Source organism: Antechinus flavipes, chromosome 1, assembly GCF_016432865.1.
Source record: "Antechinus flavipes isolate AdamAnt ecotype Samford, QLD, Australia chromosome 1, AdamAnt_v2, whole genome shotgun sequence".
Taxonomy (NCBI): domain Eukaryota; kingdom Metazoa; phylum Chordata; class Mammalia; order Dasyuromorphia; family Dasyuridae; genus Antechinus; species Antechinus flavipes.
In genome coordinates this window covers 108,623,478-108,650,000 of record NC_067398.1, presented here as the reverse complement: position 1 = coordinate 108,650,000, position 26,523 = coordinate 108,623,478, and the positions used below count along the sequence as shown (strand labels likewise).

At 33.2% G+C, this 26,523-nt stretch overlaps 1 protein-coding gene across 2 annotated transcripts in view; it reads left to right on the top strand.

Moving 5' to 3' along the window:
- KDM4C (lysine demethylase 4C) overlaps positions 1-26,523 on the top strand; it is a 437,566-nt gene that overhangs the window by 66,948 nt on the left and 344,095 nt on the right. Inside the window, exons 3-4 of one of the 2 annotated variants that reach the window (XM_051987536.1) lie at positions 596-771; positions 19,490-19,604. In XM_051987536.1, the coding sequence (XP_051843496.1) occupies positions 596-771; positions 19,490-19,604 (291 nt within the window). Of the gene's footprint in view, positions 1-595; positions 772-19,489; positions 19,758-26,523 lie in introns of those variants that run through there. The other variant, XM_051987528.1, reaches the window with a different exon arrangement.

Genomic DNA, 26,523 nt, shown 5'->3' with positions numbered 1-26,523 from the left:
GAGAAAGTAAAATTGAAAACTACTCTAAAATGCTATTTGTGTAAGTAACTGTAGTTTTGTATTAAAGTAGTTGAATGTTTAAGTTGACAATAGGTATCTTTTTTAGTTTGTTGGACAGGAAATTTAAAACCATTTTCTTATCTATTAGTTTAAAGAAAAATTCATTCTTTGCTAAATGCTGGGACTTTCTTTCCAGAGGATTCTAATTGGCTGTTCAGAACTTCTTTAAAAAAATCTTTTTTTAACATCTATATTTCAATATAATTGGTTTCTTTCATAATCCTAAGTAGCTTGTTTTATGCATTTCAAAACATATTTTGAGAATGCCATTCTTTTACACATGAAAAGATTTGTAACAGCTATATTAAGAGAATGGAAATTTATGTAAGAATACTAACTCTATTATTGTTTAGTTTAATTTTTTATAGTCTTGTGTCCAACTCCTTCACAACCTAGAAACAAGATGAGTGTTTTAAGTAACAAAAATTCTCTTGTATTTGTGAATATTCTATAAAATATATTTACATATATTTTCTGCTTTAAAATGTTCTTGCTAAGTAGAATTCTAAAGCCCTTATTTACTTTCTTTGTTTAGGTGATCCCTCCAAAAGAATGGAAGCCAAGACAACGCTATGATGACATAGATAACTTGGTCATTCCAGCTCCAATTCAGCAGATGGTCACTGGACAATCCGGGCTATTTACCCAGTATAATATTCAGAAAAAACCGATGACTGTGAAAGAATTCAGGCAATTGGCTAACAGTGATAAGTAGGTATATTTGTTTCCTATTTGTATGTAATTTTGTTGTTTCATTTTAATACTTGCAACCCTTTGCTCCTATGGAGTTTTATGTATATTAATTTTTGGTATAGTATGTATGATAGAAAACTAAATGAAAAATAATGGAAATAATTTATATTGAATACAAATATTGTGCTGGTAGAGAACTTTAAATTAGCTTTTTTAGATGGAAAACAATTTGTTACCCTGCCTACAGATTTATTAAATTGCATACCTTTTGACCCACTCATATTGCTTCTGTACTTGGATTCCAAAGACACTAAAGGGGGAGAAAGTTCCCAATTATGCATATACTTATATAGCAGTTCTTTTTAATAGTGGTAAAGAACTAGAAACTAAGCATTGGTCATCAAATATAGTGGATGAGCATATTGTGAAAGATTAATGTATGCTTTGTTAAATATTCATATGTGTGTGTGTCTGTATGTAAAGCATAAATGGGATTAGAGGAATGATAGCAGCATGCAGAACACTATAATCTATAGATAGCATAATTTTCTATAATAAAAATCTTTTAATTGATATGAAATACTAAAGACGAACAGTAGAAAATGGAAGAATTCTAAATTGTGATTTTGTTCATGCATTTGGACTTTCTTATTTGTAAAAAAACCAAAACCTTTATATGTAGTCAGCTCATCATGGAAGTAATTCCTCTTAGTAGCAATTCTTAGTGTTTAATTCTTTTTATGATCAGAATTTAATATTACTAAAATTTAAAAATTTGGGTGAATGACTATTAATAGCTTTTTTGTTTTTATGTAAATTAAAAATGTTTTTCTTTTGTGGAAAATTTTGCCATCAAGTCTTTTTAAACTTTTTTTAAATTTTGAGTTCGTAATTTTCTTTTTTCCTCCAGCTTTTTTCCTATACTTTGAAAAGATAAGCAATATGTTATTGATTATATATGTGAAGTCATAGAACATTTCCATGTTAGCAATGTTATAAAAGAAAATGCACATTAAAAAAACAAGAAAAATAAAGTTAAACAAGTATGTTTTAATTTATATTTAGGCATTAGTTCTCTTTCTGGAACTAGATAGAACTTTTCATCTTAAGTCCTTATATCTTGACTCTAGTAGCTCTGACTTTCACAGCTGATCATTACAATATCATCATTACTGTGTATACTGTTCACCTGGTTCTGTTCACTTCAATTCATCATATCATATCAATTCACATAAGCCTTCTCAGATTTTCTTTCTTTTTTCTTTTTTTTTTTTTTTTTTTTTTTTTTGCTGAGGCAATTGGGGTTAACTGACTTGCCCAGGAAGCTGGGAAGTGTTGTGTCTGTGGTCAAATTTGAACTGAAATCCTCCTGACTTCAGGGCTAGTGCTTTATCCACTGCACCACCTAGCTTCCCCCTCTTGTATTTTTTGAAAGCTATTTTGCTCATAAATTCTTATAGCACTTTAGTATTTCATTACAATTATATACTACAACTTGTTTAGCCATTCCCTAGTTGATGGGCATTGCCTCAAGTTACAGCTTTTTAAATTGAAGTTGTTTTTTTTTTTTTTTGTTCAAAATAGCATAATTTATAAAAGAAAATTATTTTGGAGATTTCTTTACTAGGATTATTGCTTATATATTGGCACATGCATGTTTTTTATTTGTTGTTGTTCAGTTATATCCAACTCACCTCCTTTGGGATTTTCTTGGCAAAGTTAGAGTAATTCGTTATTTCCTTCTCCAGTTCATTTTGTCATGAAGAAAATCAAGACAAATAGTATTAAGTGATTTGCTCAGTGTCACTCAGCTAGTCCATATCTGAGATTAGATTTGAATTTAGGAAGATGAGTCTTCCCTGACTCTAGATCTGATACTGTATCCACTGTCCTACCTACTGCCCCTATCTTTTACATCCTTTAAGCATATATGAATACTGCTGTGCTAAAAGTGTTGTTGAAAGAGATTATTTAAAAAAACCCAAAAACTTGTATAAATTGTAGACTGAAATGAGCAGAAACAGCCAAACAATTTGTATTATAAAAATAGTGAAAAACAATTTCGAAAGATTTAAGAACTCTGATGAGTGCAATGATTAATTAACTATGATTGCAAAGAATAAATGACAGAGTCTTAATCATCTCTCTTGAGAGAGAGATGGTGGATTAATATACAGATGAGATAGTTTTTGTGGCTAATATATAGATTTATTTTGGTGGCTAATATATAGATTTATTTTGATTAACCATTAAAATGGTGACAATTATTTTTTTCCTGGGAGTAGGGAGCCAAACATTAATACTTGACAATTAAAAAATTACTGTGGAAATGAACAAAATATATAGAATTGAATAGAAGTTCAGAAGGAAGCTCAGATTATTTATTATGTACTTTTAAAAAGGAAAATGTCATGAATCAAATTCATGATTTCATGTAGCATTGTCTTTTTTAATGTTATGTATGTGGAAATGAGCTTTTATGATATTTTATATTCATGTGAAAGTTATAAAAATTATTTATTTTTATTTTGAGAGGTAATTTTAACTTTGAGTGATTTTGAATGTGATAAATACCAAAAATAAGAATATTTTTATATGTAAAGAATAGAAAATAAAATTGTACATGAAATTGTAAATCTCCATTATTTACAACTTACTTTTTTTAGAATAATAAGTTTCAAGTCTGTCTCTTTCCTAATGAACATTTTTCTGTTCTCCTCTTCACTAAATGCTCTGTTATCCTTTTAAAAATGTTAAAAGAACAACCATCCCTTCCTTGTACAATAACCATAGGCAAGCAAAATACATACATTGATCTTGTAAGAAAATTAATATATCATTCTGTACCTATAGTCTATAATCTCTCTCTCTAAAAAATTGGGAAACAAGTTTCATGAGTAAATTTTTGATATCATGGTTAGTCACTGCATTGTTCAGAGTTCTTAAGTGAAAGTCCTTCAAATTAGAAACTCCAATCAGATTTTAAATTATAGCTAAATAAATAAAGCTAAATAATATCACAGCAAAGAATACGAATACATTGAGATTTTGTAATTGGGGCGTGAATAAAATTTCTTCTTTAGAGATTTAGATACTTGATCTTTGATACCTAGTTAAAAATATTAATCCATATTTGGACATGATGTGGTATAGTTTTAAGTCTTTTAGCTCAATTTAAGTGATATATCTATATACATATGCATATAAATGTATAAAATAAAATTGTTAAACTGGGTATTTTAATGCAATTTGATATTTCACACACTTGAGTCATGTTAGTAGTGTACTTAAGATTCTCTTAAGAAATATTCTGGTACTACAAAAGAAACCAGATTTTTCATTTTAAATTTAATTTTAACCTATTCTTCAATATTTGTCCTAGTGAAAATAATAGCACAAATCTCTATAATAATTTAAATACATTAGGAATTTGTGGGAAATTCATGTGGACTAGATTGTTAGATATACCTTTCAGATGTACACCTTTTTATTGATAATGAAGAATATATTTTATAAGACAAACCAAGAAATATTGTCAAAGGAAAAATGTGTATTCTATATAAGAAAACATAGTTTTAAGCATTCTAGCTAATCCTTTCAAGTTAATATAATGAAAATAGTAATTATCCATAATTAATTTATGTTGTTCTAGTAGACTCTGGCAGCACTTGTCAGTTAAAAGATTTATGTTGTATACATGCATATGTATATATATTTAAAAATTTATAAATTTTGCTAATATAAATATTTAACCATTTATACTTTTATTAATTTACTTAGTTTTCTACTCATGATCTTGATCTCATTAGTTTCCTTGTCTCCTTTCTATTTTCTCAGAAGTAATTTTTTTTTCTTTTCAAACCCAAAGTTCAGTTTCTTTTATTAAGTGCTTACTTAGTTTGTGTCAATCATTGGATTTGCACTAGACAAAAATGATAAGGTTTTCTGGGTGATACAGCTTATAGATAAGTAAATACAAATATATGCAGAATAAATGGTAATTAAAATGAATTTATTGATCTATAAAATAAATAATTATCTCTGCAGAACTTAAGCAGCATATCCTCCTTTTGCTTTAGTAATCAGGTTTAAATGGTTGAGCATTCAATTTACAAGATTTTGAATTATTTTTTAGTTCTTGGTTTGTTGTTGTTTTTATAAGAGTAATGTAGAACTATTTATTTCAAAGTCCAACTCTTTTTATACAGCAAAATAACTGTTTGGACATATATACATATATTGTATTTAACTTATATTTTAACATATTTAACATATATTGGTCAACCTGCCATCTGGGGGAAAGGATGGGGGGAAGGAGGGGAAAAGTTTCCACAAAAAGATTTGCAATTGTCAGTGCTGAAAAATTACCCATGCATATATCTTGTAAATAAAAAGCTATTAAAAAAAAAAGAAAAAAAAGTAGAGATAGAATACTTCACCCTTCTATAGTAGTAGTAATAGTACTAGTAGTAGTAATAATAATAAAGCCATTGATTGACTTTGCAAATAATGTAAGAGGGAAGAGTCGGGGGAAAAAAAAACTCTTAGTTTATAAATAAAGATTGAAATTGGTGATGCCTTTCACAGAAATATAGAAGCCTGAAGTATGGGTTTAGTTGGGGGGGGCGAGGAGTAGAGGAAGAATGATTTTTATCTTGGGTTTCTGTAGTTTGAAATGCTTATGATAAATCTAGAGGAGATGACCAGCAAAGTGTTAGAAATATGAGATAGGTTCTCTACAGTGGAATAGTCTATAGGCATATTAGCACAATATCAGACATTGTGCTAAACGGGGGCATTCACAGTACAAATGAAAGTCCCTGCTTTCAAGGAATTAGTGATGTGTGTGTGTGTGTGTGTGTGTGTGTGTGCGCGCGCGCACGCACGCACATGCACATATGTGTACTTCAGTATATAAATATATATGTATGCATGTATATGTTCATTTATAAGGATATACATAACAAAAGTAAGTTTTGGAAGGGATATTGATAGATAGTGATGTGGGGGCAGGCCAGGAAAGGTTTTATAAAAAGTAGGGAGCATGATGTTGAAGAAAATATCTACTTGCCGTCTGTAAATGGAGCTGCATTGATAAATCAAGTTTTAAGTGAATATAAAGAACAGAAAGGAGGAGTCTCTGATGCAAGTAAACAACCATGATCATTATAATGGGTCCCATAGGAGCTGATAAGATCTTCAAGAAAGAGCCTAGAGAAAGAGAAAAACACATAGGACAGAGTCCTGGGGAAATTCCATCATTCAGTGATAATATAGCCAAGAAATAATCAATTTGATAAAAGAATCTGAAGAGAATCATATTATGAATGCTAAAAATAACATTTTGTATGAAGTATTATATTGTCTTTGCTGAATTTTCATTTATGTCACAATTACTAACCTTGGGGATCCCCATTGGCTCTCTCTTGAACTTCTCTTCTCCCTCTACAGTGTCACTTGATGAAATATCAATCACGTCCCTGGTTTTAGTTATCATCTTTATAGAAATGACTCTCTGTTTGATTTGTCCAGCCCTAATTTCTTTGCCAACTTCTAGCCTTGCATATTAGATTTCTCGAACTTGGAGGTCCTGTAGATGCCTCAAATCTAATATATATAAAAAGAGAAGTCATTAATTTGCCTCCCCTTTCCTCCTTAACAGGATTATTACTGTTAAGGATACCATTATCCTCCCCATCATCAAGGCACTTAAAACCATAAGTCATCTTTTCATTCTCATTAACCAAATGTTACCTAGTTGCCCCAAAATATGTGTTTGATCCAAAATTAGCATGTAATAAATACTAACTGATTTCTTGTTAATTACATATAATACCTTTAGGATTAAAAGGCATCTTAGAGCTGATCTAATTTGGGGTCCTTATTTTTCAGATGAAAATGAAGTGTTAGGAGAGTTAGTGTTTTACTAGTACAGAGCAGTACCAGGATTAGAATTTTTATCTTTAGATGATCCTTATGAAATCTTATCCTTTCCTTTGAAATATGTGATATTGTGAGAACATAGTCTATTCATTTTTTGAGTAAGAAAGATCCAAATAAATGCTATTCTGAATTATATTGAAATTTAAAATATAATTGATATTGGATCTATTAAATTCCTCTTTTACAAAAGCTTTCTTACCTCTTTAGTTTAATTTACATTTTAGGATCTGATTACTACCAATAACGAATCCTTCTGAATTTCTGCTGTGTTTCCATTGGACATGAACCAAGTACCATATTTTGCATGATTATAGCTTCAAATAGTAAAAATTCAAATACATGTTGAACCATATCAGGTGATTCATTATTCATACCAAATAGAGAATCTGGCTAGAGTTTGTTAATGTTAATATCTTTATTATAGAGTAGGTGATTCAGGTCATATAAATTGTCAGGTGCTATTTTGATCCTGAAGCAACTGACTGTAGTCAGTCTAGAAGATGCTTAAGAAAAAACAAAAAAACCTGAGAGTTTTATTATACAGTTATAGGTCTTTTTACATTTAACTCTCGGAGATTTCCATTTTCTAGATATCTGTTGGAGTGCTCTGTCTCTGATTAAAGCAGATCAGCTAAAAATTTCTAAACCTGAATCAGTGGTAACTTCACCTATCTTGCAGGGTTGTTGTGAGATCAAATGTGATATAATACGTGTAATGTTCTTTGAAAACCGATTATTATTATTATTATTTTTAAAAAGATAGTAGAAACAAAATAAAGAAATTCCATTTTGGATCTGGTTCTCACCAGTGAGAAAGGAGTGGTTTCTTTGAAAATACTGAAAACTTTAAGGGAAAAGTGGCCACTGTATCTTTGATACTGAGATAGAGAAGAAAGCAAATTTGAATTGTATAATGAGCATCCTACATTTTCTGAAAACAGATGTTGAAGAAAGAGAAGTAGGATATTATGTATCTAATTTTCATTGGGGAAAACAGGATAAGAAGGCTAAATTCTCACTAATGAAAATCCATAGAGAAATGGTTCTACAAGGAGAAAAAGGATACCCAGAATGGGAATGTAGGAATAGAGTAAGAATATCCTGGCAGTCTCTAGGGTTGTCTCATTGGGTCTTGTTTCATGTGAGGTTTGGTTGAAGACACTGAAATAGTTTCCTTTACCATGGAAGAAATAGCACTTAGAGGGATCACGACAACTTTAAGTATTTCAGAGGTGGTCCTGGAAGGATTAATTTTGCTCTGCGTTATCCCAGGGTGAAAAGTAAGGAGCTATGAGAAGAGTGTAAGAGACACAAATTAAGTCTTAATGCCCAGAAAAATTTAATTTGTGCCATTCTGTTAGTGCTGTTCTCAGAGGACATTGGATTCTTCTGGGGGCTGAGGATGGAGGAAGTTCAAACAGAGGCCGGAGGACTCTGTTGGTTATTTTGTTGGGGGATTCTTTAATTTTTTTTTAATAGCTTTTTATTTACAAGATATATGCATGGGTAATTTTTCAGCATTGACAATTGCAAAACCTTTTGTTCCAATTTTTCCCCTCCTTCCCCTCACCCCCTCCCCCAGATGGCAGATAGACCATTACATGTTAAATATGTTAAAGTATGTATTAAATATCACACACACACACACACACACACACACACCGTCCACGTAGTCATTTTGCTGTACAAAAAGAATCGGACTTTGAAATAGTGTACGATTAACCTATGAAGGAAATCAAAAATGCAGGTGCACAAAAATAGAGGGATTGGGAATTCTATGTGGTGGTACATACTCATTTCCCTGAGTTCTTTCACTTGGATGTAGCTGGTTCAATTTATTACTGTTCTATTGGAGCTGATATGTTTCATCTCATAGTTAAAGAGGGTCATGTCCATCGGAGTTGATCATCATATAGTATAATTGTTGAAGTATATAATGATCTCCTGGTCCTGCTTATTTCACTCAGCTTCAGTTCATGTAAGTCTCTCCAGGCCTTTCTGAAATCATCCTGCTGCTCATTTCTTATAGAACAATAATATTCCATAACATTCATATACCACAATTTATTCAGCCATTCTCCAATTGATGGGCATCCACTCAGTTTCTAGTTTCTGACCACTACAAAGAGACCTGCCTCAAACATTCTATTTTTTTATTTTTATTTCTATTATTATTATTTTTTTTGCCTCAAACATTCTTGCACATACAGGTTCCTTTCCCTTCTTTAAGACCTCTTTGGGATATAAAGCCTAGTAGTAACACTGCTGGATCTGTTTCTATTGGGCTTATATCCCAAAGAAATACTAAAGAAGGGAAAGGGACCTGTATGTGCTAAAATGTTTGTGGCAGCCCTGTTTGTAGGCTAGAAACTGGAAATTGAATGGATGCCCATCAATTGGAGAATGGCTGGGTAAATTGTGGTATATGAATGTTATGGAATATTATTGTTCTGTAAGAAATGACCAGCAGGATGAATACAGAGAGGCTTGGAGAGACCTACATGGACTGATGCTAAGTGAGATGAGCAGAACCAGGAGATCATTATACACTTCGACAACGATATTGTATGAGGATGTATTCTGATGGAAGTGGATTTCTTTGACAAAGACTCAGTTTCAATTGATAAATGATGGACAGAAGCAGCTACACCCAAAGAAAGAACACTGGGAAACGAATGTGAACTATTTGCATTTTTGTTTTACTTTCCGAATTGTTTTTACCTTCTGAATCCAATTCTCCCTGTGCAACAAGAGAACTGCTCAGTTCTGCACATATATATTGTATCTAGGATATACTGCAGCATATTTAACATATATAGGACTGCTTGCCATCTAGGGGAGGGGGTGGAGGGAGGGAGGGGAAAAATCGGAACAGAAGCGAGTGCAAGGGATAATGTTGTAAAAAAATTACCCTGGCATGGGTTCTGTCAATATAAAGTTATTATAAAATAAAATAAAATATTAAAACAAAAAAACACTGCTGGATCAAAGAGTATGCACAGTTTGATAGCTTTTTGAGCATAGTTCCAAATCACTCTCCAGAATGGCTAGATCTGTTCATAATTCCACCAACAATGTATCAGTGTCCCAGTTTTCCCACATTCCCTTGTTGGGGCATTCTTTTTCCACACAGGTCACAGTAAGATATCTAGTGAGATGCCTTACAACTGTAAAGTTTCTGTGATTCTAGGAAGTTACAGTGTTTGATATTCTCGATTTCTTATTAAATTTTATTTCTTAGTTTAGTTTAAAATTCTCTTTGAAAAATTTTAACACTTTCACCTAATTTAATTTTGCTATGTTCTTTTATAAAAGTATTAGTGTTTAGATCTATTTCATTATCTATTGAGTTGCTATACAAATTAAAAATTGTTGTGTCTCTAATAAAGTGGCAATTCGTTAGAAATTTCAATGAAGTTACTATTTAAATCATGAGCCATATTTCTCTATAGTCCACTTTGTGTTTTTCCTAATGACCATATGGTCTTCAGCAGAGTTATGAAATTTGTGCTGAAAGCAAAATGATTATCACTAGTAACAGGAGGTGTTCCATCTTTTCATCCATCTGTTCCTATCCAGGAAAAACTCTCATGATAAAGGGCACTTCAGGTTTATTTCAATGGAAAACAGTACAAGGAATATTCTATCCTATTTTTCCTACTCCTCAGTTGAGACCAGTTGAGTGTTAGGAGGTAGTTCATATTGAACATTAATAAGGTTCTGATCCCAGCGAATAGGTACATACAGTTTATTGTGATGGGTCAATTTTCCTAGTCTGTAGTTTATATCTTTATATAAATCTTGGTTTTAATATTTAGTACCACCATCCCTTGCATTACTAAACATTATAATCTATACAATACAAATAGATTTTAGCAGAAAATCAAGGGGAACCGAAAAGGATTTATTGTAGGAATTCTGATTATAAATAATTGGGGATAGTTCTTTTATCAAGTTTTATTATTTTTATTTTTATCTGACATTCATTTCTGAATTTGTTCTCCTCCCAAATGAGTCTTCCCTTTAAAAAAGTCAAAACATTAATTGTTTGTGTAATACTGTTATTAATATTATCTTACCTCTTTGGCAATAAATAGAGGCTGCTAGTTTCATAGTAGATAGAACATTGGGCTTGAAGTCAACTGCAGATTCAAGTTAATAGCTATGTGAACTTTGACAAATCAGTTAACCTCTTTTTGCCTCAAATTTTTCAAGTGTAAAATAGGAAAAAGCAGAACATCTACTTCCCATGTTGTGAGAATCAAATGAGGTAATAATTGTAAAGTGCTTAGCACAGAGTGGTTCATAGTATTACTATCTATACTAGCTATTGCTGTTGTAGTGGTAGTAGTAATTATGATTTCTTTTATTATTATATTTTGCAGGAATTTGGGGAGGGAGGGATGAAAAAATGTGACATAAAGGCAGGTATGGTTTAAAAAAAAGGTAGTTACTTAAAAAAAAATTATATCGATTCTTGTTACAGAGTTAAGCTGCATTACATCTTTGAACATATCTGGTAATAGGCCTTATTTTATACCCATGATCGATGATCTCTCTGTTGAAAGTGTTTTATGTGAAGTCTTCTGAAGTCAAGATTCACCATTTCATTCAAATGTTGTCCTGTGTTTTAGTGTCACTTTATGTAATTTTATTTCTTTGTGTATAGTGCTTTATTTTTGCTTTGCTCTGCATCATTGTTTTAAAGTCTTATGTTTTTGTGAATTTTTCATTTTTGTAGTTTCTTCTAGTTCAACAAATCATTACATTTAAATCCTACATTTGTTCTACCATTTCCTAATCAATGGACATTTTGTTTCTAATTTCTTGTAGTGGCACAGTAGATAGAACACCGGGCCTACAATCAGGAAGATCCACCTGTGTTCAAATTTGGCCTTAGTCACTTTCTAGTTATGTGTCACTTGGTAGATCATTTAACCCCACCTTGTCTCATTTTCCTTATCTGTAAAATAATTATAGCGTCTTCTCAGGATTGTTGTGAGGACCAAATGAGATGCTAACTGTAAAGCACTTAGCATAATACCTGACATATAGCAAACACTATATCGATATTTTTATTGTTTTTACATATTAGAGAGTTTTTTCTTCTTTTTAGCTTAAGCCCCTATTAGAGTGCTTTGCATATAATAGGTACATAATGAACGTTTGCATTGCATATTTCTAGAAAACATGTATTTTCAAAAAAAAAGATGCGAAGGTTGAAAATTAATTATAACCTGCCCTTGCATAAAGAAATGAAATTACTTACTAGACAATGTAATGTTAAAAGTTAGCCAAGTTAAGATGGAAAGATTTAGGATGTATAAAAGATAAAACATTTGATGTTGATCTGAATATAGATCACAATTAACTCACCTACCCTTCCCATTTCCAAAAAAAAAAAATTCTAGCTTTTATGTATAATGGAGAGAACATATTAAGATTGGTTCTTACTGATAGATTATGTAAATCTTGCACAGCTATTATCCATCTGATTCCAATCCATAACATATTTGGGTTTTTTTTTGGAGGGGGAGTGTAAAGTAGGTCATGGGGAACAGAAGGAAAGCACTCTTTCCTTACTCAAATAAGTCCTTCTCAAGGGTTTGGTTTGTTATGGAATCCTCAATTTCCTAATGAAAATGTTTAGCAGTAGGTTGGAGTTTTTTGGATTTGGGAATAGGCTTAAAAATTCGATAAGCATGATTAGGTTTGTTGGTTAGCTACTCCTTTTCTTTTCTTGACACTATTCAAGAGTATAAACAGAACTTATTTTTACATTTCTATATATATACACATCAGAACACAAAATCATTTTTAATGAAATATTGCATTTCCATTTTTGTGCTGCTTGCTTTAAAAATAAATTGTAGTTTCTATATCATTTCTTTTATAATTGTGCTTATCTATATTTCCTTTGAACTTTTAGTGTTAAATCTTTAGTGCAGATATAGGGTTGGGGTTGGTGATGAGGAGAGGAAAGAAGAAAAAAGTCAGGCAAAATGAATCTTTCCAGTGGCTACATTCAGAAATGTATATCTTGTTCTAGCTTTCTGGAGGCCGTGTATTAATGTTTCCTTAGTGAGTCTCATTGCTTTCATCACAGTTTTTAAGTTGTTTTAAGTTATTTTTCTTCACAGTATGTTGTGAGTGTATACATTGTAATTTTGATTCCACTCATTTCATTTGTTTGTTTGTACTGCCCAAGTTCTCCAAAAAGTTACTTAAGTGTCAGTAATATTATATTGAATTTATATACCATAGTTTGTTTGGCATTCCCCAAAAATCTATGGGGCTCCTCATCAGAGTCATTTTCATTTTTTTCCTTCCCCATTCCTACCATCCCCTTTGAATTTTCCCTTCAGAATTAGGAAGCTTGTTTTGTTTGTGATACTTCCCTCTCTATTATTATTCTTGACTTGACTTCATTTGGGAATTGGGAGTCCTTCCCTTAAAGTAGCCATGTTGGCAAGAATGAATGGATTGATTCTTGAAGGAATCAGGGCATAGGAAAGAGGTTTCTAACCTTATTTATAATGCCATTGGCAGTGTGAAATCTATGAATAACCTTGGTATAGAGCATTTTGTTAATTTAATTAGTTGTAGGGGGTGGCACACCATCTCTTACTTAAAAACTCTGAATTTGAACTATTTTGAGGGTTATTTGATTATGTCCCTATTATTTTTTTTCTTCCAAAGAAATTATTTTTGGAGAGGTCTGTATCTGGACCTGCAAACTTGTATATCTTTACATGCTCATACAAAACATGCATTTATAAGTTCATCACAAGGAAAAATAAAATATAGTCTGTCCAGAACTTTCATGTTGGATGACAGGGAAATTATATTAGCAATATTTTTGTCAAGTATATTGTAAAAGCAATATCATATATCTAACAAGAAAGTACACTGCCTACATTGTAGGCAATTTTTTAATGTGTGTATGTGTATGTATATATAATTGTATTTATTTCCCTCTGCCTCTCTTTCTCTTTCCTTCTTCCTCTTCTTCTTTCCTTCATTGGTTGGGAAGGTATCACAGGCCACAGGGTTTGAAATGCAGGGAACTTTTAGGAATGGACTTTGGAATTCAATATATTAGAAATCCAGGCCATCAGATACTTCCTAAAGATCCTTGCACATAAAAGCATCCTTCCACTGGTAATCAGTTTTGTATATATAATAACATATTTTGCTTTTTCAGGGGGAATGAATTTTGATGGTAAATATTTTAGAAAATATGCCAAGACGAATTTTCTCCTTCCTTTTCTCCTTATACTTTGTCTCTTTGATCTTTATCTTCCATTGCCCTCCCAATATTTTATCTTATTGCATAAAAACATTATATTCCCTTATATGTAAAAATCCTCACTTTATCCTGATATCTCCTGTGTATGTACATTTCTGTTCTCTCCCCTCTCCCTGTTTCTCTGTGTCTTTTCCCTGGCCTTCCCATTCCCTCCTTCACTTTCTTACCTACTTGTCCATATTCACTCTCTCCTTCACCACCCACTTAATAAGTTATTGAAATTGTTATCTTTAAGATTATCATTGATCAAATGATTTTTTTCTTTGTCTTCATCTTGCTTTACTACTTTGTAGTTTTTAATAATTCTCCTTTTCCCCAAAAGCTATCCTTTTTTTTTTTGCTAGATTGAGAAGCCAGTAGATATCAAAGAGGAATATGGGATGGTTGTTTTTGGTGGGTGAAATAATTATCAACAAAAGATAAAAAGTTACGTATTTTGTTTCTGTCTTTTCTGACAAGGAACATGACTTAGACTGGAAATAATAGGTTCAATAAGTACTGGTTAAATACCAACTAATTTTAGGCTAGGTGTTGGAGATATAAACATAAAACAAGTAATCTTTGCTCTTAAGGAATTTATGTTCTGTTGAGGTAAATAAACACTTTCTCTCTCCCTCTCTAATATATATGTATGTGTGTATGTGTGTGTGTGTGTGTATATGTATGTATGTTTCTATACACACATACATGTGCACGTACACAAGACTGTCAACTTCAAATGGATCTGGATTATCATGGGTGCACGAGGCTCTTGAATGATGTAGATCACAACCCATTTATCCATATCCTTCTGGAAGTTTGTCACAATTGGCTTATTTACTATGCTGGAGCTCTCACCATCTCTTGCCTTTAACTGGTCTGCCTGTCTTAAGTCTCTCCTCTTCAGACCTATCCTCCACCCATCTACTGATACCAGAGCCAGTGTGACTCTCACTGTCACCAGTCCTTCTCCTCCACCCTCTTCCCCATTCAGTGAGTCCCATTGCTTCCATATTGCCTCTAGGATCAAATATAAGACCTGTTGATATTTAATCCTTAAATGAACTTGTCTCTTAGGTACCTTTTTAGTCTTCTTACACTAACTGCCCTCCACACAGGCTATTTATTCTTTGAACATGACATTCCATCTCTCATCTTAGGTGTCTTTGCATTGACCTGGAATGTTCCACCCTCATTCTCTCTGTTTCCCTGGATCCTTTCAAGATTTTAGTCCACATTTCATTTTCTGCTGGAAGCCTTTCCTCCATTCTTTTCCTTTCAACTCAGTTTCTATCCCAAGATTCTTCTCCCTTGCCACTGTACTACTAATACTTATCTTTCAGATTATTTTCTATCTACTTTATGTATATATAATTATTCACATGTTGGCTCCTTCATTAGTATGTGAACTTTTTGTGAGAAAAGTCTTTTTTCTTCTGTCTTTCTTTGTACCGCAATACTTGTCATAGTGCCTAATATTAATAAGTGATTAATAAAGGTTGTTGCTTGACTGATGTATCCATATGATCTTTCTTATATGGTTGGACAGACCAAATCCTTTTACATAATTATAGATCCATTTTCTATAATGACTTTGGCCTGACTGGAAATCATCATCATCTGTAAAGAGCAGCATTTAAAGGAGCTCTTCATGTACAGGGACTTTTATTCACTACGAACTATATGCTTTTGTCTCTTCAGTCACGGTGGTGAATATTTTTGGAAGGCATTCATGTTTCTGTTTTATGCCTTGCTTGATATTTATTTCCTGAATAAGTATATTGGATAAATAAAATAAAATACTAAGAGTCTTAGCAGTTAGAAGGCATTAGGAAAGGCTTGATGTAGAACAAAGATTCCCCCTCTCCCCCACCCCCCCAGCCCGGGGCAATTAGAGTTAAGTGACTAGCCCAGGGTCACACAGCTAGGAAGTATTAAGTGTCTGAGATCACACTTGAATTCAGATCCTCCTGACTTTAGTGCTGGTGCTCTATCCACTGCGCCACCTAGCTGCCTTAGAACAAAGATTCTTAACCTGGATGCTGTTGATCCCAAGAGTCCCTGAATTTAGATGGGAGAAAATAAGTCTTTATTTTCACTTATCTTTTGCTAGCATTTCCTTACATTATGAATGTAGACAAGAAAACATTATCCTGAGAAGGTAAATATAGACTTTATTAGGCTGCCAAAGAAATCTAAGGTACTAAAAAAGTTAAAATGTCAAAGAATGCTTTATTTATGGCTCGAAAAATGAGGGATTCTATGAGACAAAGCAGAAGGAAATGTATTCCAGATGTGAGATAGTCAGCGATAAGGTTGTAGAAACAAGAGAAATATCATTGAGGAATTGAGAGCTGTCCAGTGTGACTAGAAGATAAGGGAAGGAAGAAGGAAAAAGAACAAAGGTTTATGTGGAGTGTATTATATTCCAAGTATTATACTAAGTCCTTTTTACAAATTACATATTTGAGAAGTAGTAATGAATAATGAAATGTAAATGGCAGATTGAGGTCTAGTTGTGAAGGCCTTTCTGTGTCAAATAGAAGAGTTTTATATTTGAGTGAATAAGGAATCTGAGACTAAGAATGACAGTACAGTTATTAGGAATTTTGGTTAAAATAATGATTCACCAGTGGGAATAATAATGAGTTATGTTTTGGACATCATGAAAATTTAGAAAGTGACCACTGAGATGCCCTTGATTATTTCAATTCACTTGGCCCTGATAAATCATATCTTTGGTTGCTAAACAAACATTCAAACATGATTGTTGATCTACTATCAGTAATAATTGAAAGATTGTGGAGAAAGGAAGAGAAAACTTAAGGCTGTTAAAAAAACAAAACATTGTCCTGATTTGAAAAAGAAAAAGAAAAAAAAAAGTCTTAAACCCTAGCTTGGAAAATTTTCTGTTGCTAGGAATAATCTAGACATTAATTTCTACGTGTTGCTAGGAATGATTCATTAAAGATATGTTTAATGAATACCCAAAAAGTAAAGGAATAAAGTGATCATAAAGAGCCATCTTCATCAAGAATATAAGTCATGGCATATGAGCTTTATTTCCTTTTTTTTTCTTTATAGTAAATTTTGGGAAATTTTTAGATATGTAGTTGTGATTCTGGAACGGGGTCGGTTTAATATATCCCCATCCTCCCACAGTGGTGACAATATTATGGAGCAGATTTGTCCAGATTTTGTTTACTTTGCTCCTAGGTAGATTTTCTTGGGACCCAAATGGACAAAAAAATAAAGAAAAAGTATGATTTCTTTTGCATTCAGATTCCACCTCTTTGGAGGTGGATGGCATTTTTCATCCTAAACCTTTCAGAATTATCTTGGATTATTGTGTTGCTGAGAATAGCTAAGTAAGTCATTTACAGCTGATTGTAATACAATATTGCTGTTATTGTTTACAATGTACTACTGGTTCTATTCATTCTATTTTGCATCAGTTCTTGTAAGTCTTTCCAGGTTTTTCTGAGAGCATCCTGCTTGTTTGTTTTTTTTTCCATAACACATTAGTATTCCATCAGAGTCTTTATTAATAATATATTAATAAATACCTCATCTGGCCATTATCATTAATAAATTGTAATAATAACTTAACAAATTAATTAAATCAATAAATTATTATTAATAAAGAAAAGCCTTAATACCTTATTCAGCCATTCCTAATTCCCAATCCCAATCCCAATTTTTTGCAAGCATTAAAAGTGCTGTTATAAATGTTTTTGTTCATATAAATTCTTTTCCTTTTCTTTATCTCTTTGATATACTCACGTAGTAGTGGTATTGTTTGGTCAATGGTATTCATGGTTTTATAGCCTTTTGGGCATAGTTTCAATTTGCTGTATAGAATAGTTGAATTACTATAGAACAGGAGTAGAATTATTGAAGAAGAAAAATAACCTGTGGTTTTAATGCTGTTTTGAAGTAGAGATGTATTTGGATGGTAGATTTTGGTATCGTGAACATTTGAAATGTACTCCTGTTGATTATAGAAATGCTTTTTGAATTGCTTTTAGGAAGATGCTGGTCAACTTAATAGATATTAAGAGCCGGCTCTGTACAAGTGCTAGTGATACAAAGATGACTAATTTACAGGTCTTATTTTAGAGGGCTAGTGTTTTGAATGTGTGTAGAGGGAATATATTCATTTTTGTGTATATAAAGTATAAGAAGATTAATTCGCTTGGAAAGCTTCAGGTAAAGTACTGTTAAATATTTAAGGAATGAGAGAGAAATTTTAGTTGATTGGGGCTGGCAAAAATGAAAATGGAATGTTCATGAAGGAAGGATGGCGCTTGAGTTATGCCTTAAAAGATGGGAAGGGAGTTCAAGAGAAGGTGACTGGTATGGAGGGAGTCCATCAAATTGGGGGATAGTACTGGGCTAGTGGTAGACAGCCAGATGATGGCACGATGACTGGCCTAAAGTCATGAATTCTCATTTTCCCGAGTTAAATTTAGACTAAGATGCTAACTTTGTGATTTTGGGCAAGTTACTGAAGCCTGGTTGTCTTAGTTTTCTCTGCTGTAAAATGAATTGGAGAAGGAAATAGCAAATCACTTCCAATATATTTGTTAAGAAAATCCTGATGGAACCATGATGAGTTGGACACAGCTGAAATAACTGAAAAGCTGCTAGGCTGGGGAATTCATGCCTTGGTTCTGGGGGTGGTTGAATGGAGTTTATTTCCAGCCTAGATGAGATAGACCCAGATTCAAATGCATAGGACTGCGAGTGGGTGTGTATGTTCATGTGCCCCCTTTACTCCTTTTTCCTACAATCTTCAACCTCTTACCCCCCAAAGTAAACTGAAGAAAGATAGAGGTTCAATGATTGTGGAAGCCTGCGTGGGAACCAGGAAGGGAAGAGAATTATTAGTATTTCTGTAGTGCTTAATATATATGTCAGGTCCTAATCATTTTTTACAAATATCACTTGATCTTCCCAATAAATTTTGGAGCTTGGTATTATGTACCATGGTTTTTATTTTTTGATTATTTTTGTTTTGTTTTTATAATTTAGGAAATTTAAGTAAATGGAGATTGTGACTTGCCCAGGGTTATAAAACTTGTAAGTGCTTTATATTAGATTTGAATTTAGGTCTTCTTCACACCAAAATGAAGGCTCTATTCACATCACCACTAGCTTCATGAAGTAGTTCATTTTAAAAGAAATTAATATGAGAAAAGTTTTGAAAAATAGTTTGAAGTCTATTTGTGGTATACTTTGAATGTTAAGATTAGGAATTCATTTGGTAGTTAACTGGAATTAAATTGCTTTTCAAGTAGTTGCATGAGAAAGAGAACATTGCATCAGGAAGATGACTAAATAGCAGAAGGGAGAAATAAATTGATAGAGTAGTGGACTGGATGTAAAAGTACCAATTTAGAAGTTTATTATAGTGTTTGTACTGAAGAGATGAATCATTTGAATAAATGACAATTTATAAATTTCTTTAAAAATCTTTAGACTTACTTTCATCTTTTTTTACAGGTATTGCACTCCAAGATATTTAGACTATGAAGACTTGGAACGCAAGTACTGGAAGAATTTGACCTTTGTGGCACCAATCTATGGAGCAGATATCAATGGAAGCATATATGATGAAGTATGTCTGTTCTTGTACATAATGGCTTTTGTGAAAGACCATTGGATATTGTCTTTTTATTTATGGCAGTTGAGAAAAATGATATATCTTAGTTGGTGCACTTTTGCTAAAAAAAAGATACAGGATACAAAACAATAAAAAAATGACTAAGAATATTGTTGTTGAGCATCTATATACCAAGTGGTGACATAGTTGAGAAAATACTTGACATTTGTAAATAAGCTTGAATCAATTATGAATTTGCCTTTTAATCAGTTATTAAAATTTTTTGGCATTCCATGTACACAATAGTTCTTATTAATATGAATTACTCTTTGCAAGATGAGATCTGTATTTTGGGTCAGAAGGTCAGTTATGCCAGGCTGTCTGCCACAATCTTGGATATCCCCAAATCAGATTAATATAATTAATCACTTAACAAATAAGTAAAATATAGTTGAACATAAATAGTGTTAATATGTGGTTTTCTATGTCATTCTCTGCTTTAGGAATCCTTTTGTACAGTTTCATGGGTCCATTTCTTTGGGTTTGACACTATTATTCTAAAGGTTGGGTATGTGATATGATACATTAGGGGAGATGAAGAGTGATACTTTAGAATGAATGCTTAAAATTTTCAGTTACTGGTATTATTAGTTCTGTCCAGATGAAGCAGTAGAGTGTGTATCTTTGTTCAAAGAAGGCTCTTTCTAAATGGAGTTAAATTTTATCTTCTGAGTACACAAGCCCCATCAGTTTTGGTCCTAGTTTGGATGAAGAAAGTATAATATTTGTGGAAATTAAATAGAAGGACGGAGTAAAAAATTGTGGCTACTTAAACCACAATTGCTGTCTGTATGTGATGTAGAAGAACACTTTTTTTTTTTAAATCATAGCTTTTTATTTACAAGATATATGCATGGGTGATTTTCAGCATTGACCCTTGCAAAACCAGAAGACTTTTAAAAAGATCATTCTCCAGAATTTTTGTGGTAGCTGCCATTTTTAATTATCTCCTTTTTTTGTTGCATATGACCAAGCTAATTTTGTGTCCTAAGTCTGGCAACCAATGTAATGGCTCTCTGAGAAATGGTGGGCCATGAGGCTTCTTGACGAGAAGTAGACTGGTCCTGGTTGGAAACAAGAACAGATCAGAATCTTCATCCTGATAATCAATAGAGTGAGGCCTGTAAATTGCTGCTATATTTTCAGCCTTAGAAAGTTTGTGAGATGTAGCCCTTGATTCCCTTAACTCTTTCAGAAAGAGAATTTCCATTGACTGCAACAGTTTTAACAATTCCTACAAACTGACATTTTCATTGCTTTTTTAGCAATTGATAAATTTAATTAAAAAAACTTAATTACTGCTGTTCAAGGTAATTAAAGTACTAGAAAGTGATAGAAAGTAACCTATGTTTGTTTGCCTTCTTAAGAGTAACTAGAGAATACAAATCTAAAGATCTTTATCTTAAAAGCATCAAGTTTGACAGCAGTTGGTGTGGGGAGAGACTTGAAGCAGGGATAGCTATGGATATTCTAATGGTTAAAGCATGAGATTTTGAGTGTGGCAGCAGTGTCAGAGGAGGGTAAAAGAGTGTATTTGGGAGGTAATGCAAAGGTGAAATACCATTTCAGATTAGATATAGTGAGTGGATTCTGAGCTTGGGTGACAGAAAGAATGGTAGTGCTGGTATTCTTGACAGTAATGAAGAAGTTAGGAAGAAGGAAAGATTTCGGGACTGAGAGTAAGTTCAGGATTGAACATGTTGAATTCATGATTTCTATGGGCCATCCATTTTGAGATGTTGGATAGACAGTTCACTGGAGACTCACAATTAGTCTTGCTTAGAAGTTAGAAGGAGGTTAGGGCTAAATAAATAGGTCCAAAAATCATCTGCATAGCAATTATAATTGAATCTGAGGAGGCTGGTAGGGATCACAAAGCAAACTAATGAAGAAAAAAAAAGAAGACCCAGAATAGAGCTTTGGGAACATTCATTGTTAAGGGATTTGATTAAAACACATCAAGAATTCTCTTTTTAGCAGAATATATGTTCAAACATTTGGATTTCTGGGCTCTCCCTGTCTTTATGTTAATTTTATGTTTTCTCAAGAGACTTTCCATTTCCTCCACCTATGCAAGTATTCTCTAGTGTTTTCCTGTAACAATACAGGAAAATACAATAATGTGACTTGATTTCTCCCTCCTTTGATCATTATCCAGATTTCTCCAAAGTATGTATAAGTAATATAATGCCTTTATAAATCTCTCCTTAGATTTGTATATTTTTAATACACATGATTACCTTGTTGACACTAACAGCCTGTTAGTGCCAGGCTGTCTCTTCTTTTTGATCTGTTCCTCGTGCTATAGCATTTGGCTACCACACAGACTCTGGGGCAAGACGACCAAACTAAATTTATCACAGGTCTTTAAAAAAAGTGAAGGCTAAAAATACTAAAATTCAGTTTAACTTGAATTAAAGTATCACTTGAAAATATTTTATGTAATATACTGTGGATAACTTCAGAGAATCATATTTCATATATGTGAATACCATCACTTTTATTTTGTCAAGATCACCATGAAGTGAACAAATTAACAGTGAAGTAGGAGAAAGAAGTGACTATGCAGTTGATGTGGAATGACTTGAAAAAATAAAAAATGACTTAGAAGTTTTGAATTTAATTGCCTTGGGAAGTTGATATTATTTCAATTTTTAGTATTATAGTACTTTGTGTTGCATATTAACTAGTACCAGGAAGTGATCTTACCAGGATATCAAGATACTATAATACTTACTAAGGTTATATTTCTTTTCTTTATCCTTTTAAAAAATTTATTGCTGTCTTGTTTTTACATCACATTCACTTCTCATTATCTCTTCCTCTTCTTATTCAGTGAGCTATGTGTTTCATAAAGATTATAAAAGAAAAACAAAAAGATCTTGTGTCCTTAAGGCTTCTGAAATAGAAGCTTCTGCATTTAACAAGATAAAGGTTTATTCTAGTTATTCATACATTCAACTTTGAATTATCCAGGACATCATCAAGTTAAACCCTTTGTGCTTCATATTTGTCACATGATTTTATTAAATGATTTAATAGAGAATTTCTAGCTCTAAAATTTTATCATGAAGATGCTGAAAAGCACCTTTCTTAATTAAAAAAAAAGATTTAGAAAAGAGAATCAGAATTATTTTAATTTGAATAGTTCTGGATTAGGTATTATCAACATTAAGTAAGAGTTTTGTCCCAGTAGGCTTTAATGCAGTTAAGGTTTTCTTTCTCTCTGATGGTTTAGCTGAAATTATGTCCACTAGATGGTGCATTTGGGCAACAAATTGTTTCAAAAGCTTCTGTTTCTATCAGCATTAAATCTAAGTACTATAGGAATCCAGAAGTTTCCAGTTTGTATATATGAATCATATTTGAAGGAAAATTGACAAATTAGAGTTCTTCCAATGATGAGGTGACCTGGATGATCAGCCAATCAATAAAGATTTATTAAAGGCTTAATATAGGTGCTGAACATTGTGCTAGGCACTCTTACCCTGAATCTTCCTGCCTCTACTGGGAAGGAGATAGGAAGGGACCGTCTCCGGGCTGCAGTGTCTCTTGCAAACATCCAGCCATATTTCCAGCCTCTCAAAGTGTGGAGTAGAGAAGTGGGTACATTTTCATTGTGCTTTGGCATCTTTTGCCTGGTCTACAGCTTCCTGTGGAAAGATGAAACATACTTTTCTTTCTCTTGTTGCTAAAGGATAAGAATAGGATATCATTTGATCAAGTTTGTAGCATGGTCTCCTTCCTTGGGGATGGATAGTATCACTGCTCTTTTTGCTCCAAGTTTTTGCCTTCTCACCTGAACTGTTCAAGGCTTTAGAAGAACTCCCTTATATCATAATAGTATTGATTTTGAAAATCTCTCTAAATTTTTCACTTTATGAAGTGATAATAAAGTGATGCCATCATGCAGTCCATGTTCCTTATCTTTCCCTACTTAATTCCTTATTCCTATTCCTTTCACCACCTCCTGCCCTTTCCTTAGACCCAACTAAAATGCTGCCCATTCTTTCCATTCTGCTCTCTGGAATGCCTGATCCATAGGCAACAATCTTACTCTCATTTTCAATCTTTTACTACCTGCTCCTTACTTATTCTGGCTTTCTTGTGAAGACATAACTCCTTGACCACCCTTTCCAGCACTAGTTTCACTTTTAACATATTCCCTTTGATTCAGAAATCAAGCTGGAAAAATTTGAATATTCATTGTTCTCCATGGCCACACACTTAGCCAGGAATTTTCCATCTGTTCCGGGGCAGCCACTTCATTTGTACCATCATCTACCTTCTATTGCCAGTCTGATCTTCCAGCTGGGAAGTAGTGAACCTCTCAGGTAAAGAACAATCTCCTTTTTGACTTCAGGCCTCCCATCTCCTGCTGCATCTGTCCTTTCAGGGTAGAAGAATGGGTGTCTTTCACTTTATGATGCTCTTTCCATCTGAATGACTCCCATCTACTTCTTCCCATGATCATTCAAATCCCACTCCAATACTTTTTACTACTTGATTTCTCCTTCCCATCCCCCTCAAAACTCCCACCCCAAAGTTTCATCTTAAGTCATCCAACCCTTTCACTGTACACTCTGGAATGCCTGTTCTATAGGCAACAAACTTCTCTTCATTTTAATCTTTTCCTCTTGCACTCTTTCTATTAATTCTTACTGACACCTGGCTTCTCTGTGATGGCACAGTCTTCCTACCCACCTGTTCTAGCACTGATTGTACCTCCACACAGTCTCCTTGGTTCATTGGTCTAGGCATTCTTGCTCCCCAGTGATACTTCCAGATTCTCCCCTTCCTTTATCACTCACCTTTCTCCCTTTGAGATTCATGCTATTCATCTTTGTCACTCAATCAAAAAACTGATACCTGTATCAGACCTCCAGGTCAGTCCCCTCTTTACTCAGTGAATTTGATACCAGGTTCAGGTTTTTTTTTTTTTTTTTTTTTTTCCTGTTTCTCAACTCCTGCCTTAAAACTGGGAGACGTCAATCTATCTCATGTATGTGTATATATAGATATGTTGCTTCATCAACCACTCAATTCTTCAAACTACTCTTCCTCCATGAGCTTCTTTTTATTTTTGAACTATACAAGAAGTCAGTTCAATTCTGGCCCTTTAGTCAAAAAACCAAGAGCAATAAGAAAGGGGGGAGGATGAGAGAGAGGAAAACAAGCACTAATTCAGTTAGCCACCATTGCCAGCAGACATAGGACCAGAGACAGGAGTAACTTACTGGGGTTTGTGTCCAGAGAAAATAAGATTTAAGTAGTCTCCAGAGAAAGTCATGGATCATTCTTGTATTTGCTTTTATCTTTCTCTCCTATTCTATTTTTATTAGACTTTTACTTTTTGATTCACAGTCTTTATACAGTTTTTGTATTTGTCATAAATGTAAAATTTCTATATATTTTAGATTATCTCATGCAAATAGTTTCTGTGTTATTGCCTTGTAGAACTTTTTCTCCAGACAAGCTTTTTTCTGTCTGGTCTACCTTCGAAATACCAGTTCATTCAAGTAGTAGAGAAGGTATTGCTCCATTGTAGGAATTTTTGTATGTTTCTGACTATGAAGTTCCTTAATTTTTTGTTCTGCCTGTAGTTTTCTTTTTTCCATTTTCCATGAAGTCTCCCTGAAATAGGATTCCTGCTTCTTTCTCTTCTAGCTTTCTTTTGCCTACAGGAGCTCTGATTTTTGTTTTCCTAAGCAGTATAAGTGATTCTCTAAATGCCAAATACCTATAGATAATATTCTTTGCAAAGTCCCTATCTCTTTGATAGGCTATGTCTTTTTCTCTATGAGAGTACTTATTAACAGTAACCCTTCTCACCACTAAAAGATTATTTTGTTTTTTTTTCCCCCAATTTCTCTTTTTGCCTCATCCATTTTTTCTGTAGGCACTCTTTGAGAGTTCTTCAGGAGTTATTTTTCTGGATCGTAAATGTTGGACTACTTCATATTGAACATTTTAAATAGATTTAAAATTTAAGTAGATTAAATCACTATTTCCCTCTTTTTCTCAACTCTTAAGTCTCTCCACATTCTTTGGTCTAATGAAAAATGATGGTTCACCTATTATCTAAAGGCTTTTGTTTATAGTGTTTCAGGTTTATTTTTCCCCCATCATTTCTATTTGACTTCTACTTTTGTATATTTTTACTCTGTAAATGGTCTCTGTATTTATTTTGTATTTGTTGTCCTTGGTTGCTTTTTTTTTTTTTTTAACTACCTTATGTTTCTTTGTTCTGGGGAGTTTGAAAAGCCAGTAATTTATTTTGGTGCAGCTTGATTATGAGAGGTAATGGGAATGTATTAAATATGGTGTATTTAAAATTTAGTCTGTCGTAGATGTCTGGAGCCAATGTGGTAGAATAGAGGCAACAGCTCAGCTGAACTCTCCCAACATACTTCTCCCAACAATTTAAAAATAATTCAATTCAAATCTTGGAGCGAAAAAAGCCAACAAAATATCACAGCAGACATTTTTTCAGCCTAAGGCATTTAGGAGGTCACCAGGAGAGAACTGTGACCCAGGTGGGAATGAGGCAGGGTAGAAATAGCAGCAGCACTATTAGTGCTCCTTGGGCTGTTGGGACAGAGGTAGCTGTGGTAGCAGCTTCAGGAGCTCTCAGCCCAGAGATGAAAAGGGAGTTAAACAACTGGTCAGAATGAAATGACAAGGACTCCCTTTCCTGGTCGTGGGTGTAGCTGGCAAGGATTTGTAACTCTTATTACTCATTATAGTTTTTGGTCTTATGATTGTAAAGAGAGCAATGTACTTGATCACAGTGCCAGGGCCATCAGGAATACCGCCACTTGTAGCTACAGAGGATTTGTTGGGCCCATCCTATAAGAAGACCAGAATGTAGACC